The 22,475-nt window shown below is 41.9% G+C and overlaps 1 protein-coding gene across 7 annotated transcripts in view; it reads right to left on the reverse strand.

Moving 5' to 3' along the window:
* AGAP1 (ArfGAP with GTPase domain, ankyrin repeat and PH domain 1) overlaps positions 1-22,475 on the reverse strand; it is a 496,396-nt gene that overhangs the window by 291,798 nt on the left and 182,123 nt on the right. For 6 of the 7 annotated variants that reach the window (XM_075934057.2, XM_075934053.2, XM_075934048.2 and 3 more), the window contains exons 4-6: positions 11,939-12,024; positions 6,952-7,093; positions 3,845-3,979 (exon numbers count right to left, since the gene is read on the reverse strand). The exons of the other annotated variant lie outside the window; for it this stretch is intronic. In XM_075934057.2, coding sequence (XP_075790172.1) covers positions 3,845-3,979; positions 6,952-7,093; positions 11,939-12,024 — 363 coding nt within the window. The remainder of the gene's footprint in view (positions 1-3,844; positions 3,980-6,951; positions 7,094-11,938; positions 12,025-22,475) is intronic. 7 annotated transcript variants of the gene reach the window in all.

Raw genomic sequence — 22,475 nt, forward strand, 5'->3', positions numbered from 1 at the left:
CACGGTCAAAAAAAACTGCCATGTTCTTTCGATTTAATTTTGAAAGAACGTGGCAGCAGTCTAGACACAGGTGAAGTTTTTTCGAGAGGCCACTTTTTTCGGAAAAACCCTGTAGTCTAGTCACACCCACTGTGTACAGTACTTTTATAAAGAGTACATAGTTGGTGAAGATTTTGCAAAAAAGGTCATGTTTTAAAGCCTGTCTGTTCCACAGACAGACACATTCTACTGAAGAAGAAAGCCAACTTTATTAGGAGTTATTAGGTCACCTCAAACTTTGTATGCAATTATGTTACACAACTATTAAATCTTTCTTAAAAACAGAAATATTCTACAAAGGCTACATGCATCAAGTCAAAATATTTTAATTAAATAAGATTTTAAAATGGTAATTGAGCCATAAAAACGTTCGCATACCTGTACTGGGGAATCTTATCCCTACAGTATGCCTTCATACATCCCATCCTCTCTTTGCTTTTTTTGTGTGTTTGTTTTGTTTGTTTTCATGCATAGTCATCATAGGAGGTCCCTAAAATTAAGACTTCAAGCAAAAGATAAGGTCTTCCTGTTTTGTAAAGTGCCCTGAACAAACAGTAACTATTAATAAATAGTTATAGAAATGTAGCCGTGTTAGTCTGGTATAGCTGAAACAAAATATAGGACTATGTAGCACTTTAAAGACTAACAAGATGGTTTATTAGGTGATGAGCTTTCGTGGGCCAGACCCACTTCCTCAGATCAAATAGTGGAAGAAAACTGTCACAACAATATATACCAAAGGATACAATTTAAAAAAATGAACACATATGAAAAGGACAAATCAAATTTCAGAACAGAAGGAAGCTGGGGGTGGAGGGTGGGAAGGTAAATGTCTGTGAGCTAATGATATTAGCTTCCCCAATTATCACCTCTAATATTATTAGCTCACAGACATTTACCTCCCCTCCTCATCCCCCTTCTGTTCTGAAATTTGATTTGTCCTTTTCATATGTGTTCATTTTTTTAATTGTATCCTTTAGTATATATGGTTGTGACAATTTTCTTCCACTATTTGATCTGAGGAAGTGGGTCTGGCCCACGAAAGCTCATCACCTAATAAACCATATTGTTAGTCTTAAAGTGCTATATAGTCCTATATTTTATTAATAAATACTACTACTACTAATATTGAAAAGAGTCCAGGTAAGGAACATATTGGCCCAAAGACACCTCTTTTTTTTTCTTTTCTTTTTTTAAGTCAATGACAACACCCTCACTGACTTCAATGGGAACAGGAGCTGCCCTACACTTCCTTGCTGACCTCACCTGAAAAGCACTTCATGCACAGGCTATTTTATGCCACTCGGCATATTAAGCGTTTAAAATGCACCATCACGTCACATATTCTAAGAGTTTTCCCACACTATATTTACTCCTTGTATTCACTACATAGCATCACTGACATTCTGGGAAAGGGCCGCCACAAGTAACCAGCAGCTTATCTAGTACACGTATGCACAAGTGGAGGAGTTGTATCACTGTAAAATTCTGCAAGTCCCGTCTCCCTAGATCAGACATGAGAGGGAATGGCACTGCAAAAGTTTTTCTAGTTGATAAGGAAGGACAATGTTGCCATTTCCACATCAAAAGCCATGTGTGGGACACATCCAGCTGACTTAATTAGCTTCATTAACATGGGTCCTACAATTGACAGGTACTTCTTGGTGTCTTATTTCCACTCCAATTCATCTGATGACATGGGCCTTGCCTATGATTCTACATATTTTGGTTAGTCTTGAAGGTGCCATGGGACTTATCATGGGACTTATCATTGTTTTTAAATGTTGCCTAGGGTATAAGCATGACAAATAAACTGCAGTTCATTTCATACCAGAAATGGAGCTTTTTTGTTTCTTACATGAAAAATCTTAGACATTAACCTTTGATACAGGGAATACAAAGAGAACGCAATGGATTTCTCCTTAAACCCATCTTTAACAACATGGCAAACAAATTGTAGTAGCTGAAGTGTTAAGAACAAATTCCAAATTAAGAGGTTATTTTTAAGCCATCAGCAATTCACTTCAATACTCTCACTTGCAGAGAGTCTGCTTGGTCTATTTTTCCTCACTACTTTTGCACATGCGATGCTAATCTACACTACACACCCCTTTGGGTGGTATGTGGTCTACATCCCTAAATATCTGGCCTTCCAGAGTTATAAATAGCATTGTGGCTAGTGAGGAATGGCTTAGGGAAGTAAAGATCCACTTGAAAGGAGTGGGACTTGGTCAAGCACTGCCTTCCTGGCTACACAGAGACTTTTAGCACTTAAGTGTGCTGCTGTCTCCCCACTAATGGAGCCTTTCCCCACCGCAGAGGAAGGCTCTGCCACTGGGGAAGCCATGGAGAAAAACCCAGGCAGTTCCCCACAACTTGAGGTTTTCACCACAGAGAAACACTCCACAATAGGGAAAGGCTCCAAGAGTGGAGCCTTTCTCCTCCCCTGAGAAAGGCTCTGGCAGGGGAAAAGAGGTTGCCAGTGCCCTTCCTCACACACACAGCAACACACCACAGCATGGACTCCGCCTGCTGTTCCCTGCAGCAGGTAGCTACACGTGTACTACATGCCACCAAAGGTGGTCTGTGGTGTAGCCTTAGACACTTATTGATGAGCTGGGATCTCATGTAACTACAGCAAGTGTAGCTCTTAGAAGAGAAAACGCAAGGACTGCAACATGGCAAGGGATCAGGAATTGGAGGAAATAGTTTAACTAATTCAAAGATTTTCTTGAAGAAGCAGAATAATTTCTGTAGTGGCCAGTTTACAGCTACGGGGTGAAGTGAGGCACTGAGTGCAGTTGAAGTTTGTAGATGCCTCAAATACACACAGCATGTGGAACTGTGATAGAGATGCAGCCGTGTTAGTCTGGTGAAGCTGAAACAAAAGACAGAACTATGTAGCACTTTAAAGACTAACAAGATGGTTTATTAGGTGATGGTTTATTAGGTGATCAATATTGGGTCTGGCCCACAAAAGCTGATCACCAATAAACCATCTTGTTAGTCTTTAAAGTGCTACATAGTTCTGTCTCTTGTTTCAGTATGTGGAACTACCACTAGAGGGAGCACAGTGACTTGTTTCATACACAGAAAACATTTAGGAACTGCAAATGGTTATCTCCACTTTTGTTTTATTGTTTTTATTTAACCATTATTTGCCCCTCAGGGACACAATAGAGCTTATTGCAGGAATAACAGTCCAACTAAACAAATGTCGGTCAAGTTACATATTTAATGTTTTTCTTCCATGCTATATTAGTGACTTGCAACATCCTTCTCAAACTAGTCCATAAAGTTACACTCCCTCGCTTTTAATTCCCTCCTGAAGACTCAATCCTTCTCTGATGCTGAGGGGTAGGAGAAATTGACAACTGTTAACATTTAAGTGGGTGCCAAGAGAGAATTTGAATACTTGTTTTATGCATTTATGCTGACGACTCTCCAACCTGCGGCGCCGGGACGAGCCCGACACCTCAAGTGGAGCACCCATGGGGACACCACCGCAGAAGAAATACAAATACAACCTGCAGAAATAGCAAATGTATTTATGATAGTATGGTTCTAATGAACCCAGCAGCTGAAGACAGCTGGATAGCCAGATAAAATGCTGGGTGTGAGATCACAGTGCTGAGCATAACAAGAAATTCCTACCTGGGACTCAAGGTGCCACCAAAATAATAAATCCCAGCCAGGATTAAACCTTCTGAACTCTGCAGCAGGCAATGGGCATTAATCTGGAGAATAGTTATTTGACTATTGTATACTTTGAGATACTGAGTAGAAAAAAAAATTCCATCCTTACCGTCTTGGAAGACCCTTTCCACATTCAGCCCGTAAGTAGCACAGGTTTCATAGTAAGTGCATCTCTTCAAATCATTCGATAGCTTCCTTGCTCTGCCATCATCAATAACCCGTGGATTGTTTGAACTTATAGCATCTACAGTAACAGCGTGCAGGGGGAGAAAAGCAACAGCATTAGCACTTTTATCATGGTAAGAAATCCTGTATTCAACAGCAGCAATTTATATCTACAGAACAGCCCATGCCTAGAGCCTACAAGGCGCTTAAATGCAACCCTAAAACCAAATCCACACAAGAAACTTCACACGGAGACAAAAGGTTACAAAGATACGCAAAGCCAGGTAATGTCAATTTAAGATTCCATGTACAACTTAAACCCTTTCCCTTTGTGTGTATAATACACATCCATCACAAGCTACTTTCTATATACATTCTTTATTGTCTAAGACATGTGTCCGCCACAATTTTTCTTCTGATCCTATATCACATATTTTCAAAGAGACAATGGTTTCTCTAGAGATACTGCACAACAGAATGAACGGTCAGAGGTGCATCTTGGACTCTTCTCAGGAAAACACAGGTAAATATCCTGTTATCTAAAACCTTTATTTTTAGATATACATTTGTGAATTCTGCATAGCAACCTATCACCTTCAGGATGGCCCCTCATTCATTTCACAGTGGGGAGATGCCGTTATCCCAAACAGCTAATGAGAAGATCTGAGGCGGGGATTTAGTGAGCTGTTAAAATTAAAAACCCCTTCACAATATTCCTTTCAAGAGTTTATTCAGGGAACATATGACAGATCAATAATTGTATTGTATAAATTGTTTGAAACTGCAATTTATTGTAATAGGGATTTTAGACTTAACTTACCCACTTGTCAGGGCATTATAAAAGCTAGTTAACACTGTAAAGTATTTTGAAGATGTATAGTACTACACCCCATTACAATTCAGACCAACACACATAATAATAAAATTTGCCTAATTCCCATGGCAGCTTAGAGTAACAATGCAAAGAACCACAGCATTGCAAAAGTGATCGGAAAATGTAGCCAAGTCTAAGCTACTCCGTATTTAGTAAAAAAAACAACGAGACTACCATGAGAGAAAAAAACCTCATTTTAACTTGAATATAAACTCCAATTACTGTGAATCAATACTACACAGGGCATTCCTATCTGAAATATATTACTTTGGGTAAAGTTTCATACATTTTAAATCTCACATGTGACATGTACCAAATGAAGCATATTGGTTTTTATATTGCCATCTATTATTATCTGACAGCTGAAAGGTAAAAAAAAAAAACAAAAAAAAAAAAAACACACATCTGCGTGGAAGCAAGCCTAGTGATTTTTCTTTGTAAAACCAGCAGAGGGTGCTGAAGGCACGTGCCCAATAAATGCAGCTAAAAATCAGCAGCATTATGTAAATATCTTTTTTGTTTCACATGCTATTTGTGTGTGAAAATATGGCCCTGAATTTCACCAGAAGATGGGGGGTGGGAGGGAATATTCCCCTTTTATCCCCCTATCCATTTTCCTACTGGGAAGAGGATTCACCTTTGGCAGCAGAAGCAGCAGGGAAACAGATGTTAACATTTTAGGAGATTCACTTCAGAATCTAACAACTACAATTAGTGGGATTGGTAGCAGAAATGCGTCAGATAGAATCGCTACTATCACATTAAAATGGACACTGTCACCTTGATGCATAGCTAAGAATGGTGCCCTGTATCACCCTTTGCTCCTGCCTCGCTACCTCCCAGACCCACTACCTTTAAAATTCCCCCTCCTCCTCCCTGGAGTTCTGGGAAAGACGTATACAAAACTTCCAAGGATGACCACATCATTGTAAGGAAAAACACACAAGTGACACACCTAGCAAGGAAAACCTGAACAATATTCTTCCCCTCAAACCTGTCTCTTGCAGTAATCTTAGGTGTTAAAAAGATTGTGAAATGTTTAACTTGATAGTGTCCCTTTAAGCAATTCACTTCCATTTCTGAGTGCAGTTTCTTCTATTCAGCCTCAAATTTTTTTTTGTATCATCTACTTCCCCATTTTATCTGTCACCTGCTTCCGGCTTATGGCCTCTTTACTAGTCTTTACACTCCGTGTTTCCCCTATTTCCTGGGCTTTGCCATGACCTGCTTTGGTATAGAGTCTGCAGTCAGGCAATTGGACTGTCAACCTGTCCTCAGGCATTGTCTTAATTGGCAAAAAGAAAGACGAGGTGAGGAAGCAATGAAGATCTAGACCTTCATTGAACCATCCTCAACTTCTCTCCTGGCTGCAGGCTACAGGGAAAAGGGAGTCTAAAAGCATAGCTGAAAACACTGAAGAAGGGGGAAACAGGGCATAAGAAGCTTCTATGCTATCTTTCATAAAAGGATCTGAAACTGCACACACCCAAAGCTTTCCAGTCCTCTGTTAGCCTAAGGCTATGCTGCTCTAGCATTGTTCCTGCAGGACAGTTTCTTTCCTAACTGGGATGAAGTAAAATTGTGGGGTTTCTTTTCAAGTGACATAAAACACAAGTGACTATGCAGCAAATTTAAAAGAGGATTGAGGTCTGGCTTGTATATGACAACCTTCATTTTTTCATAAATACTGATAGCAGAATGATTCCCAAGTCTTAGTTTCTCTTATTCCGGTTGTGATTTAAGGAGATAAAGGTCTGGTTTATGCCGGATCTTTTAAGCAATATGAGTCCCATCATAATTTACATCATGATCCTACAAACATTTATGCGTGTACTCAACTCAAAGCATGTAAACAGTCTTGTTGACAGAGCAAAAAAACAGATATGACTGGACAGAGTTTGGAACACTAATCCCAGAACAGCAATTTTCTGTTAACATCAGGAATGTTTTACATTTTACCAACCATGTGCCTAGAAATATCAGTCATTTCCCAAAAAAGGCTGGCATAAAAGGAAATAGATTAAATGAAGTATGTTTGTCTTTAAAATATTTCAATACACAACTCCCACTTTAAAGACACTTTCAGGCAGGTAATTAGCCAAAGATAACAGAATATAAAGACAGAAACAAGATTCCTGGTATCTTCTTAGAGATGTTATAATCAAAAGTGCACTTACCCTGGGTTCCCACTAGTACCATTGGGATTTCACTAGTGTTACGATAGTTAGCCATACGGCTGTAGTAGTGGTAAACTGTCTGGAAGCTAATTTCATCTTCCAAGCTGAAGACAAATATAACAGCATCAACCCACATGGCAAACTACAGAGAAAAGAAGGGGAGGAAGGAAGAAGAGAGATTCAGTGGGAATGCAATGAGCAGTAGTCAATACAAATGGTGCAATTAAATTACCCTGACTTGAGAGGATGGGAGAAAGAATGCTACATTTGGGAAATCTAACCATTAACACTAATAACTCTGTACTTGCTTTTTAATTTTACAGGGAGTTTGCATGTGGTGGTGAGGGATTTTGGCTTCAACCAGGCAGCGTCTGGTATACAAAATGTATGCTATAAATTCTGGGTATATTCAAAGTAGTAACTGGGTTTTGTTACATGGAAACTGGGAATGAAATGAGCTTGCCAAGCTTTGCACTTGTGAACGGCATGGATATTTGAAAACAGGACTCCAGAAGTGAAAGGTTAGTGCAACCACCTATTACGTCACCTTCCCCTTCATCCTGTTGATATCTGTATTTCGATTTCTCTACTCGCATTAGCACGGACATTCAAAACAGAATACTATGCTCAAGGGTTTGCAAGTTTACTCACTACATTTCAGATCCAAGCAAAATTTCAAAATATATTTTGCATTTCTTGATATTCTAAAACTGAAATTAACATATCTAAATTTGCCGGTGCCCTGATTATAGAAGTTTAAGTAAAATGATTATGCCTTAGGTTTTGTAGGGGGAAAGTGAACTGTTTTTTGCTGGTGGTGTAAATCTGCTGAAAGAGGAACATCCATGCCCAGGTAAGGCTTAAAATAACCGTAACTGGAGGGGTAATTCCAGATCACAAATAATTGTTAGTAATATTAAATGAAATTAACATGGCAGCAAATTCCTCTTGGTTATAGCTAGCCAGAGGAGAATTTCTTAAACTAATAACATGAGTTTATAAATCTGTCTATTCCATCAATAAAAAGCTAACCAGCTGCAACCTTATCCCTCCATAGTTATTAATCATAATATTATGACGCAAACACTGTCAGAACCAATCAAGTCATGGCCCCATTGTGTATATACATAGAAAGAGTAGATGCTACTGCAAAGAGCTGACAAGGCAAAAAATAATAGCACCTACTTCTTCATCAGAAGATCTTAAACTGCTTTACAAAGGAGATCAATATCACTATTTTACAGATGGGGAAATAGAGGCCTATGGTGATCCAACAGCCCTGTGTCTGAGAGGGAATAGTAAACAAATTTCCTAATCTCTAGTCCAATGCCCTATCCACTGGACAACACTCCTCTATGCTCCCCATAATTAGTGTAGTTTGTGTTTACATATCTATGTTGTGTGCTGGGCATGTGCCCATTGTTACTTCAGTATCACTAACTCTTGCAATGTTTCACACTTTTTAAAAGCACCAGTGCCTAGGACCATATGTTTAGATCAGTTTGCATTTAAAAGTTCCTAACTTTCATGGTTGCAAAAAGATGGTGAAAACATGAATCCTTGAGGCTCACTGCACAGAGAGAAAAGAGGAACTCAAAGGGTATGTCGGAGGATGAAGGGGTGTTGCATCTCATTATTTCTATTCAAATAATTTATACAAGTTAAATTATTACAAATAGCTTGTTATGTACCATTTACTTCACTATATATGTATATCTTAACCCAAGTGGTAAAACATCCAAAAGGGATGTAAGCAAGCAGTCAACTATTCAACTACCCGATAAGCCTATACTTACCGGGTAGTCAAATGGAGTTCTTGACTACTCGCTTCCCCACCCCCACTTGCTGCCTCAGTATGAGAGGCAGCAGGGGGGTGGAGGAAACAGAAGCCAGTGCTGGGGGAAGCCACCTTAGAAGCCGGTTCCCCCCCAGCACCATCTCCGTGGTGCTGTCAACCTATCAGAGGCAGCGGGGGGGAGGGAGGATAGGGGAGGCAGCTGCCAAGCAGCCTCTGTCGATGGGGATCCCAGCAGGGAGCTGGGCCCCCTGAGGATAGAAGCTGTTGCTGCCAAGCAGCTTCTGGTTCACAGCAGCCCCGGCTGGCAGGCAGGGGATGCTCTGGCAGCGGCCTCTGTCCACAGCCACCCCGGGCCACCGCAAACAGGGGTTGCTGGACCCTGTGCAAGCCGGGACCAAGCAGTCCCAGCTCTCGCCAGTCCGTGACGCTGTGCCTCTGCATTTTAAATGTGGTAAGAGCTCGGCGGCTCTTACTACATTTAAAATAGAGGCACAGAAGTCCAGAGCTGGCGTGAGCCAGGACTGCTCAGTTCCGTCTCCAGCCAGCTCCCACTGTGGCTCTGCGGAGGGCCCCTTTATCGACTACACAATTAGCCAGGTAATCACAATTTAACGTCCTTAGCGCCCAAAGAGCAAATACAAAGCTTTACAGTCGTCAAGAGAGACTTAATAAGCCAACCTCTTACAATGGATTTGCCAATGCCGCATTGTGCTAATACGTAATATATGGCAGGAAACGTTAAGCATCGTCAATGAGTGAGTTAGGTGAGCTGAACTGCTGTCAGCACTGGAAGCCTAATGAAAAACATGAGAGGAGTACAAGAACTGTGGTGAAAGTCTAGCTGGTGGATTTTAATGTATAATTAATCTCAGACCATGGAATCAATTGTATTCAGACTAGAATCTTTCCTTGCAGCACTGATATTCCTAAAGAATAATTTATGAGACTAATGGTTTTTGAAGAATGTATTAAAATTTTCGTGAAACCAGTGCACAATGATGGAAAGGTATTCTATCTATTAACGGTTATGAGATACACCAACAGAGAATATTTAACATAGTTCCATAGGATCACTTTCTATTCAGGTACACACACACAAATAATTTACACACTGTTATAGGTAATTTAACATTATAACGATGCAACACCACCACATGGGAAACTAAAGTCTTTAAAAAACAGCACTAGCAATGGCAAATTCAAGTTTCCCTTTCATTTCCTCACCAATGTGCATCAAATCGCACTATGACAGGGAATAGCTCTCTAGACAGAGGAGGCAGTTCAATTTCATAGACAGTCACTGTGTTGAATGACACCGCAGGCATCAATTTTTAGGGGAACATTTGCTCAAATGAGGCCAAAAAAAAAAAATCACACCAGAAGCCTACAAATGTAAGGCTCTGCATCCCACAGCAACTACCATGAGCCAAATCCCTCATAATTGTTGTGTTTTATCACAGGAGACTAATAGTTCTGAGTTAGGTGAGCGATGAAAATGGCGATTTATTCACAATTGGCATGCTTTAAAAAGAATGAAAAGCTAACTACCACCAGCTTCCCAAAAGAATACATTTCACTCTGATTTCATCCTTTACAATGAGCCATTTTACAAACTGTTTTTGTATTAACCTGGCACAAAAAATGCAAGGCCAAACACAGGGATTATCCTTTACTGGACCTTTATCATGGATTTTCCTACTTTGTTTAGTCTAGATTATAAACCCTCACTTTTCAGGGCACTTAAGTGCCAACTAGCAATGTTAAAATGCATTTAATTTAGTAACCATTGAAAATTAAGATCCTCTCTATAAACTTGTCTTTTGTTTGTAACTTCTCTTAAGGGCTTCTCCTCTGAGACTTCTTCATTCCTCTGCCTAACCCTCTTCTCTTCTCCTTTGTCTAAACTTCTTCCACAAGGCTTTAATCCGCTAATGGGCAGTAGTGGGGCACTGAAACAGAAGCTGCTGCTGTTGCTGGAAACTCCCCATTCAGCTGTTTGGCTACAGAGCCGCTCCACAGCTCCTGCTGCTTATTCTCTGAAGCTGCTCCATCAGTGAATGCTGTTCAGGAATCCTGCTAATAACCAGGTAAGGGAAGGCAGAGGGTGAGCTGTCTTCATTGCCCCAGAAACACTGACTGTAGCCAGTTTCACCATTGGTACTAATGCCCATACAAGCACATGAAGATAGCAACTTTTCATGGTTTCAACTTGTATCATCCCCAAGTACAGTAACCAGAGGGAAATAACCAATCTGTCTCCTTTTTGTAGATATCCAAATCTTGTGTGCAGTAGAGAGCAGCCTTCTTACAGGACAAGAGAGGTTAAATAAACATTCAACAGCCAAGCAGGAATTGCATAAGAATACAAAGGGGCCAGAGAGCTAGAAACAGTCTCACAACACTATCTATAAAGAAGAAATAAGGTGAAAGTAGTAGAGAAGGTAGAATGACAAAGGATAACGATTTAATAGCAGAGACTTCTAACACATTTCAATGTGAATACCTCTGCTATGATAACATTACAAAAAGATTTAGTCACAAACTTCAATCATTTCCTTTAATATGAAAATTTAATAAAAATGTAACTTAGTGTAGTTACCTGGCCAGTAAAGTAACTTTGTAGCCCTGAATTGGGCATTTGATGGCAGATATCTTCATATGGGCTATGTTCTTCCCGTTTATCCAAGTGAAATTTACAACTAGCCATTTTATAACAACAAAAGAACCAATTTTCACCGGAGGGCGTTTACTACTGCCCCAGACATCATCACTACCAATTAATCATATGCAATTTTCAAATTACACACATCTTTACATATTCAAGTGCATAGAAATTCTCCCCCAAAAGACATCTTCATTCTCATCTTGCTGTTAGAAAAGCTTTGCTATTAGGTTACGTCACTTCAACAGATTGCAACGTACCGCATTCACATCAGGAGTAACATGTTTGGCTGCCTTCATAGGAGGGCTATCAGTGTATTCTGTTTTGAATTACATGAGCAAGTTTTAATCCATCATATGTATATGTTTAAACACATTTAACAAACTTTCTAGGAAAACTTGTTTTCTCATCCTAATGTCTTAATTTTTTGGCACTTTCTTATAGCAAGTGAGATATAATTTTATTACGTGTTATTCATTTTCATGATCTCTAGTCTAGCCTCACAAAGTTCAAAAAACAATGCTCACCTGTGCCTCCGGAGGGCCCCCTTCATCTCTAATCAGCAGCAGATAGCTTTGTCCATCAACTACTATCTCTTTCTTGAATCTCCCACCTGTCACACAAAGTAACTCATTACACAAAAGAAAAAGCAACACACAAAGAAAGGCTTCGCTTGTGGAAAATAGTATGTCTAAAATCTCTCACAAAAGCATAATATGTTATACATTAATTACAAATGTAGCTCAAATGTATAAAGTTTCATGGTGAGAGATTTATTTAGGATAGCTAACTCAAATACATATTTTTAGGAGTTATAAGTCTGACAGACATATATTTCAATGGTTCTATCACACGTGCTGCTTAAGAAAATCCTGTCTTAGGGATTGTTAAAAATTTTGATAGCTTCAGGTTATGAAGTAAAGCCACATTTTGTTCACAATCCAAATGCGTTTCAAAATATTAATTTTGTGAAATGCAAATGTCTACAAAATGGTAGTTATACACAACACTGAATTTTCACATTACCACATCAGAGAGAAAATTTATTTTTCCTCAAGAGAAGCCCTGTTCTTAAAAGTCAACATTTAACATTATGAAAATGGTATTTCTGTAGTCACAAGTCACAGTTAGGGAAAGGGTGCTGAAACACTACACACGTTAGACAGGAGAACTACAATAATGGCACCTCTGAGAACTAGGAGAGAAGTGCTGTACTATTTACTGATAAAATGAATTAGAGACTTATTTTGGGTTAGAGATAAAATGGTAGAGGCTACAAAACTACCTAACAAGAACTATTTCTGGGCTTCCGATACATATTTTGAAAGAACATGGAGTACTGGTGCTTGTGAAGAGCAGGACCTGGCACTTCAGAAACTCATCTCTTCAACAGTCACAGATTAAATGAGGCATGCAGCTGCATTGCAAGTTTCCTCACTACTACCCTGGAGAATGACTGCAAGTCTGACCTGCGGGTGAACGAGGGATTACCGTCCCCCCTGGTGAGAGGTATTTCAGGCACCATGCTGTTTCTCATGACAGAGTCCAGATAATGCCAGATTACATTTAGGGTTCCTAGGCCTGACCCAAGATTAGCAAACCTGGTCCACTTAAGGCCTCAGGATGGATTTATACTCTGCTCCTAGAAGTGAAAGCCTCCTTATCTTACTGACATAAACCACACAAGCCCTCAACCACTATGCATAATGCCTTCCAATTAACCCATATCTGAGTTCAACAGGAAAAGATATGCTCACAGTATTATGTTACTGGTATAAGGCATCTCTCGTTTTTCCTCCCGTTGTACTGAAACTTAGGTTAGTTCCACTTAGAACCCTTCCTTATCTAGCTTTTAACAATTTCTCAACTATACTTTCTCCATAAACTTGTCAGACTAGTAAAACCGAAAAATACTTTAGAAAAAATACTTCCTATGAAAGCAAACTACTGAAATGAGTGTTCTTATAGAAGAACATTTCACATGTTTTGTGGCTCCTTCAACCAACAAAGAGAGAGGCCAGCGTGAGCAAATTAACAATAATCCTTTGAAACGCTTAACAGAGCTATGAATGGAATTCAGGGAAAGGACACAAAATTAAACACTGGCTACTTAGCACCCACCTTTTTCCCCCTTCTTGATTGCTTCAACTCTACATCAACAGAGAACTGCTTGATTTGCTGAGATTACTCAACTGCTCAGCAAGGTACAATGGATTCAGTTTTTAAGATAGCTACAAATTACTGAGCAGAAGTGGCTGGAACATAGCTTTTTCTTTATACTTCTTCATTACACATAGCTCAGGGGCACCAGTAAAAGCATGAGAAATAATGATTTATCTGGTCATCACACTGCAAAACTGGAATCCACTGTAACTCAACAGCTTTTGGTTAGCTGGATTGTTGAGCCTTTGGCTCCCAAAAATCCTTTGAGGTCCATCATTAATAGAATTCAAAAAATAAATGTAAATGAATAAAAGAATGCAGGCCTCCTTATATCACTAAGTCCGACTTTCCATTAATCTCATTTTCCTTTAAAAAACTAATAGTTTACCAAAAAAAGATCTTAGCAGCTTAGTAAAGAATTAATCAAATTCAGCACAGTAAATACTCAATACGCACTCCTCAATGGACAGCTATGTTTTCAAGCTCTAAATACCTGCATGAGAGTATAAGGTAGTTTGATGGAAAGTGAAGATGCTGAGCAATTGCTGCAGCAGCTCTCAGTTTTCAGGCATCTCACCTTTTACGGTATTAAAGTAAATACTGGAACTCTGAATAGGCTCATTGTAAGACGGTTCATGAACACCCATTTAGGAAAGAGTACCCATCTTACTCATGGGGACCCATAATTTATTCTCTCAGGGAGGGGAGGGGGGAGTTTTGGGGCCATGTAGATGTCAATGCATTTCAGAAGCTAACCAAAGACAAGAGGAACACAGGCACAAGCAAGGAATTATAGCCCAGTACGGGTACACAGCATATACATAATAAGAAACGAGCGGCTGCAACCACAACAAAAAAAGATTTCACTTAACTAGGTTGTCACTTCCTCTGCCATGTACAGTGGCAGCTGCAGTTTACTAGCATTGAACTGGGAGAAGCCAATACCCTTAAAGGAGTCTGATATGTCAAAGATTCATTGGGGACAAGGGGGAACAGGATACAGAAATAGGAAATCCACGCCGCATACAACAACCTTCAGAAGTCTGAGAGCCAGCGTACCTGCTGGAGGCCAGGGCTTACACCCTGCACCGTGGCAAGCATCTCCTGCAGGCTGAACCTGTAAGATGCTACTCCCCATTGGGCACAAGCCAGAGGCAATGCCTGGTGGGGACAAGTGGAGTCCGGTGCCTTCCATCTCAGATTCTTGCCTGGTCCCACTTAGTTGCATGGTGTTCCCAGACCGCATCTCTGTGTGGCAGCTGCTAGAGACAGCAAGCTGGGAGCTGCAGTCATAAGGAACAGTAACAGCGAAGAGCTGGGAACTGCCGGGAGAGCCACTGCTTGTACTGTTGCCTCTCCCTGAAGATCGAAAGCAGCAGCTCCCAGTTGCTTGCAGCTGCCTCTCCGCAAAGACCTAACACCTGGGCGTTGCAGGGAAGGACCACTGAGGATAAAACGTAGGATGTGCTTGGGAGCATGTGCCCCTTGTTGAAATATTTAGTTTAACATGCATATATTAAATACTAAACATAATTCTATACACTGGCACTGCAGATTAGGGGATCCTTTTACATCACCCAAGTGAACCTATGAGTGGGTTTTTAATCACATTTAAAAGAATATGAAATCTCTCCGTTTCTCTTGCTAATGACTACTCGTTTCATTGGCTAACTGCTCACTGGGGCAATCTCTGATTTGCCATTCATCGTCCTTTTTACTGCTAATGGCCACTGATATCAAATAATATGACCCTAGGATCAGGATTAAAATTGTCATGTGGACCACCTCGAAATCTGTGTGGTACCAGGATATCTATGATAAAACACACGGGAACAATAAAATACGGAAGATTATTGTGCTTTTTAAAAATATAATTACATATACTACCAAGACATTTTATTTTTAAGAATACCAAATTGCTTAACTTATTTTTAAAGACTTTTTTTTAAAGATGACATCTCCTTCTAATCAAGTTATGGTTAAAGTATCAAGCTTAAGACTTTGATCATCACTCTTTTTAAGTGATTACATAGAGTGGTTGTATTGATTCCAGTATTTCATATAATATATTTGACCAATTCATGTCTCTTGTTCCAGTTTTGAAGTTAACTTCAGTACAGTTAAGCTACCAAGAATTTTATTAAACAGATGTAAAATATTCAAATAAAAAAAATTCTGGTGATTCTTTGCAACAGAAACCAAGTGCCAGGTAAAACATCACTTCTACAAGAATGGACAATCATCATCTGATTGTCTATCTAACTGAGCAGGTGCTGGGCTGCTGACAGTATCACCAAAGCCATTTCCAAGTTTCTTCTGAATATAGAGCTTTCTGCAGAGAAAAATACTGCATACTCCCAAACCCATTACTGCATTTAGCTTTTTGTTACGAGTCTTACCAGGACTCCACATAGCAAATAGACTTTGGTATTGGCTATTGTAGACTTTGCTAACATGTTCCATTGGTGGAAAGACTGAATGGATATACTCTCTGGAGTAGCATTCCCACAATAGCCACCACTGGTGGAGCTGAACTGGCGGTAGCATCAGTCAGGAATTTGACAAAAAAGCCTAATCCCTCCCCGAGGCAGTCCATATACATTAGGCCTTACGTACTTTAGAGCACCAGGCAGAAGCTTGTATTGCTCCTATTGGTTGAATCTCTCTAGTCTGGCACTCCTCAGGAGCCAGAGAATTTGCCAGACCATGGGAGGTCCATATTGTCTAGCATCACCAACACTTCCACTGCTTACTGGGCTCTTAGAAGACATTTAGGGTAAATTAATACAGAGATGAGGCTTGTGGCTGTAAACAAACTTCATGGGACCACGGGAAACTTGGCCACACCCTGAAAAGTGCACATCTGGCTACCTAAAATCAAGCCAGACCACGGATGTTGCCAGACCAGAGAGTGTCAGACTAGAGAGGTTCAATCTGTACCACAGAAGTAAGTGCTTAGTGGACAAATCAGAGGACTGAGTATCCATGTAAGAAGCCACACGGAGATCTCTGGACAACTAAAGGCGGAAACCAGCATAATCCTACTGACACCATTATAGAAACACCATTGTACATCATCTGAAAATCTGGCCCCCCATGCACTTCAGTTTAAAAATATCTGCAACTGTCCATGATCTGTTCAATGATGTTTAATCTCCCTACTTAATAGCTGATGAGCACGAACACTAAGCTACACAAAGGTACCTGATACTGTTCTCTAGCTGCTTCTGCTGTGATGGATCAAAAAACGAAGCATTAACTGGTATCTTCCTGATCTCACTTCTATTCTCCTGTGAACCTTATTGTTTAGCCCTAACAAAGAGAAAAGGTGTTCATATTTAGAATATCAAATATATATTTAATATGATCGTTAAAATATAATTTCCATGCCATTTAAATAGATATAGGTTTAAAGATCACCGTGTCTTTACTATCATGATGCACAAGAAACCTGCATATGGCAGTGATCACAGGTTTGGGATTTTCAATACTCTCCAGGGCTCAGCCTGCCATTACTGCATAATTTTTACCCTTTCTCTCATGGGTATTAATTACAAGGCAGTAAAAACACCTGAGCACTGTGTACACTAGGAAGAACACCTGAACCATTGCAAGAATATGGGTGCTGACTATCCTGGTAAGGACAAGGATTGAAAGAGTCCAAAATACTAAACTCATACTATATGAATTAACACATTTCTTTTGGCAAGAACTTTCAGTTCTGCAAAGGATTTAAAATGCTGGGGAAACAAAGCACTTCTTGATTTATGTGAGCAGCATATGCCCCAAATGCTAGAAACTCCTGCTAGACCCTGGACAAAATTTACTCAATGTATAAGATATTTGGCATCCATTGTATTAAAATGCCATTCTATGTTATTGTGAGACTGGATATAGCTTTTCTAGGAGGAGGTGATATGCTAGTGTAATTCCACTGGTAATCAGTACCATGCTGAACTCCAAACAAGGACAAAAAGGGAATTTTTGGACAGAGCTGGTTTTAAACAGGTGCAGGACTTTTCTGATCCAGGAAACAGGCCCTCCATTCCACAGAGGGCCCAATCCTCAGGAAAGGGTTGGAAGGACCAACAACAAGAGCCCTTCCGGAGACTGGGGAGAGGAGAGATGTTCTCTGATAAAGAACCTACTTCTGTGAATAAGGTTTATAGTTGTTGGCAAGTTTTGTCTGTAGTTCTTTTACCATATGCTTGCTTAGAAAAAAACCACATGGTGACCAAAAGCTACCTGAATCTCCAGGAACTCACCTACCTTTGAGGCCCTCTTAAGTCTCTCACCTTCACAGCATTGTCATAGCTCACGGAGACTAGTTACTGCACTAGCATAGTTATAGGACAGAATGAGGAAAGTGCCATCAAGCATTACAGGCAGTCCCCGGGTTACGTCGGATCCGTACTTACGAACGGGGTTTTTCTCGCCCCGGGAGGACGCAGGCGGTGGGACTGCCCAGACGCGCTGCGGTCCTGCCGCCCGCGTCCTCTGAGGCGAGAAAAGCTGCTCCACGTCTCCCTGGTCCCCTGCAGGGGGTGCCCCCCAGCAGACCAGGGAGACACGGAGCAAAGCCGCGGAGGACGCGGGTGGCGGGACCGCGGCGCGTCTCGGCGGTCCAGCCGCCTGCATCTCCCTGGTCTGCTGGGGGGAGGCGGGGGGGCCGCGCAGCTAGTGTGCCTCCCCCCCCCCCCCAGCAGACCAGGCTTTTCTCGCCGACGCCTGTGGTAGATCAGCTGTGGCGCTGCCGGGTTGGTCCCACAGCGCCGCTCCTCAGCGCTACTGGACCAACCCGGCAGCACCCCAGCTGCTCTGCCCCAGGCGTCCCCAAACCAGCCGCTGCTGAAACTGACCAGCGGCTGACTACAGGAAGCCCGAGGCAGAGTTGCTCTGCCCCGGGCTTCCTGGAATCAGCCGCTGATCAGTTTCAGCAGCAGCTGACTTGGGGACACCTGGGGTGCTGCCGGGTTGGTCCCCGCAGCGCCGAGGTGCGGCGCTGTGGGGACCTACCCAGCAGCGCCCCAGCTGCTCTGTCCCAGGCGTCCAGATTCAGCCGCTGTTGAAACTGATCAGTGGCTGATTCCAGGAAGCCTGGAGCAGAGAAACTCTGCCTCGGGCTTCCTGTAGTCAGCCGCTGGTCAGTTTCAGCAGCGGCTGAATCTGGATGCCAGTTCCGACTTACGTACAAATTCAACTTAAGAACAAACCTACAGTCCCTATCTTGTACGTAACCCGGGGACTGCCTGTAGAGGCAGTCCCTGGGTTACATGGATCCGACTTACATTGGATCCCTACTTACAAACGGGGTGAGGCAACCCCGCACTAGCTGCTTCCCCCCAGCAGACCAGGGAGACGCGAAGCTAGCGCCCCCCTCTCCTCCAGCAGGCCAGGGAGACGCGGAACGGCTTTTCTCAGCAGACACCTCAGCTTGAGAATAAAGGACTGAGGGAAGTGAGGTGTGGGAGAATAAAACTGAGCTCTGGAGAAATGTTTGGCTAGAGTTTCCCCTACAATACGTACCAGTTCCGACTTACATACAAATTCAACTTAAGAACAAACCTACAGTCCCTATCTTGTACATAACCTGGGGACTGCCTGTATTCTCTTGCTTCAAGTCTGGAGGAGCTACAATGGTGGGACAGTCAGAGAAAACCCAGTGCAGCAGCAGCCCAATTCAACCCCCTGCTACACCCAAATGTTCGTAACTACGCGCCTTCCTTGTTTGGGATACACTTGAAACTCAAATTAAAAAGTGGATGTAAACCACATCTAGGCAGCTTCCATTCCTCTGAGATTTTTCCAGCCTCATTAAAGTAGATTGTCTGCTCCTGATTCCAGTTTGCCTCCTTTTCATGCAGTCCTATTACTTTTCTTGTATTGCTGCAAATTTACATGAAAATGCTGAAATTGAAGTTTAGGTTGAAACAAATTACATTCTTCCTGCACGGATGTTTTACTTTTGTTCCTTATTTTCAGTACCCTTTCCTAACACCATTTCCTCTTAGCTTTATTTAATTCAGATTGCACAATACTGTTACATTTGTTTAAGCTTCTTCAGACTACAGTTTTGCTTTGATTAGCACACTAATAAAAATGTAAATCATGATTCTCCTCTGTGCTAAAATGGGTGAGTAACTGTTTAGTAGGGTCTTTAAAAGGACTTAAAAAAGTTTAATAACTTGAGTCAAATATATTACTTTACCCCACCCCTTATCTGTCTGGCTCCTTCTGCTTAAACGACCACAAAATTCCAATCACAAACTGTTTTCAAATAAAAATTTTGTGCCTTGCTCAAACTAAAGTTTAATATAAAATTCTAAATGGTTTCCTCTGCTTGTTCTCACAATTTCTAAAATCTATTCCTCTCCCCTCATAATTTGTTCCCTTCCCATCCCTCAATTAGCATCTCAGTTACAACCCACAGGAATTTTTCCCCATAATATAGTTAGAACCTAGCCATATCACTTACACTGTCCAACATAAGTGGTACCTAACCACATCTTTATTAGAATTTGAATTCTTCATAAATTCTGTTAACAAACCGCTTCTAAAAACATTTCAATTGTTATTTTCTACATACCATGTGCTTTACACAAGATTTGGGAGAGGAAGTTCAAGTTCCAAAGACCTCCAACTAAATCAGGGATTCTCAGACTTTAATGCACTACCACCCCCTTCTGACAATAAAAATTACTTCATGATCTCAGAAGGAGAGGACCAAAGTCAAAGCCTGTGCAATGCTCCTTGTCCCTGGGGAGGGGAGGGAGGGAGAAAAGCATCTCTCTGGGTAAGGATACATAAAGTTGAAGCTCAAGGCCTTTAAGCCACAAGCAGGGAGCCTGGCTTACCGCCTAGGGCTGAACCTTTCAACTCTGGCTTCACCCCAGCAGTAGAACTTGGGCTTCCGTCCCAGGCCCCAGCAAGTCTAAGCCAGGCCTGGCAAACCCATTCAAAGGAGGGAGGGGGTCACCCAATCCCAGTTTGTGAACCTCTGATCTAGATGATACTTTCCCTAGAGGAACACGGATAAAACACACCAGGGTCTGGGAGGGACAAGAAGCGCCAGGGATTCCAGATGACATGCTAATATATTTATTCAGTACTTGTGCGCACAGCTTTCACTCTGCATTTTATTTGTAATGTTTAGTTTTACTTAGAAGAAAGAATTCTTGTCAGGTGCAGGCATCAAGTGGGAGATTTTCAAATTCACAAAGAGCAGTCGTCACCTAATTACCATCTGTGCCTTTGAAAAAGTCTCTGCGATCCAAGCTGTGTATGACTGCTTCTCCTGAACATTTGAAATAGTGGACCACTTTGTGGGGGGCAGGACACAATATACAGAAGTGGGTGACAGGACACCAAAACTGCTCAAACTTACGTACAAGTTCTAAAAATCAAATATATGAAGGGCTTACAGAAGAAGAGGAGCTCTGAAGAGTCTTCCCATAACTGAAAGTACTTCTGCCCTTTTAATTTTTTATTCCCCAATGTGTGTAGGGGGGGGGCTTATTTTCCCAAAAATATCTCCTAAAATCCAAGTTATGACAGATGTTATATCAGCTGAAACACTGAACATTAGCTCATTTCACCAAATGAACTTTTTAGGAAAAATGTGGAGAAAAAGGAGAGAGTCTAAAGAAGATAAAAAAATGGTGAAAGGTTAGACCAGTGGTCACCAACCAGTCGATCGGGATCTACTGGTAGATCTTGGAGCCTGTGACAGGTGATCCTGACTGGTTTGGCCAAGAGGCAAAATGCTGGCACTTTAGCTGAACCTCCCCATACTGCTTTGCACACCCTGCTCTTTGCCTTGGAGCTGTCATCCACCACCCCCCGCTCCTGCTTGCTGTGCAGGGGAGTGAAGGAAGAGGAGGGGCGCTGATGTCAGGGTGCCCCCTCTCCCACCCTGTAGCTTCTCTCCACAGAACGGAGGGGGACACGACAGGGCTTGGGATAGAGGGAGTTTGCTGGCTGCTTTTGGGAGTAGTGCAGGGCCAGGGCAGGGATAAGGCTGCCTTAGCCCCACTGCACCACCTGTGGTAAGCAGTGTCCAGCTGGAGTCTGCATCCTGAACCCCTGCCCCAGTCATAAAACCTCTCCTGCATCTAAAGCCTTTGCCCTAGCTCTGAGCCCCCCTTGACCCAAACTCCCTTACAAAGCCTGTACCCTGAACCTCTCTCCTGCACCCCAACTCCCTGCCCCAAGCTCAGCTCAGAGCCCCTCACATGCCAAATCCCTGGACCCAAGGCCAGAGCCTATGCTCCAGCCCCTTGCTCCTGCCCGATGAAGAGGAGGAAGGATGAGAAGGGAGGGAGAATGGAGTGAGCAGGGGCAGGGACTTGGAGAGGGGCACATGGCAGGTGAGGCAAAGGGTATTTGGGATTAAGGTAGATCCTGGATTGCACTTGTATTCAAAAAAGTAATCCTGTGCTTAGAAAGGTTGGAGACCACTGGTTTAGACAGTCTGACCTATGCAGTAAAAAAACCTGAACACGTGTTTAGTCTGGAGAAAAGATGATTGATGGGGCAGAATCTGATAGTCTTCAAATCTGCTAAGGGCTCTTGCAAAGAGGATGGTGATCAATTGTTCTCAGGTCTGCAGCAAGGCACATATAGGTTTCATGTGAGGACAGACTTTCAAACTGTCAGGACAGTTAAGCACGGAGGCAGACTTCCAAGGAAGGCTGTGGAAACTGCCATTGCAGGTTTGTAAGAACAGGTTAGACAAACATTTGAAGGGAATGAGTTAGGTTCACTAATGGTCCTGCCTCAGCTCAGGGGCTGGACTTGATGACCTCTCTTGGTTCCTTCCAGTCCTACATTTCTATAAATCTGATATTCTACTGCAAAAGCAACATATGTGGATCCTTATGAGCCACTCCCTCAACAACTAGA

Source organism: Pelodiscus sinensis, chromosome 7, assembly GCF_052426305.1.
Source record: "Pelodiscus sinensis isolate ZL-2025 chromosome 7, ASM5242630v1, whole genome shotgun sequence".
In the NCBI taxonomy this organism is placed as follows: Eukaryota; Metazoa; Chordata; order Testudines; family Trionychidae; genus Pelodiscus; species Pelodiscus sinensis.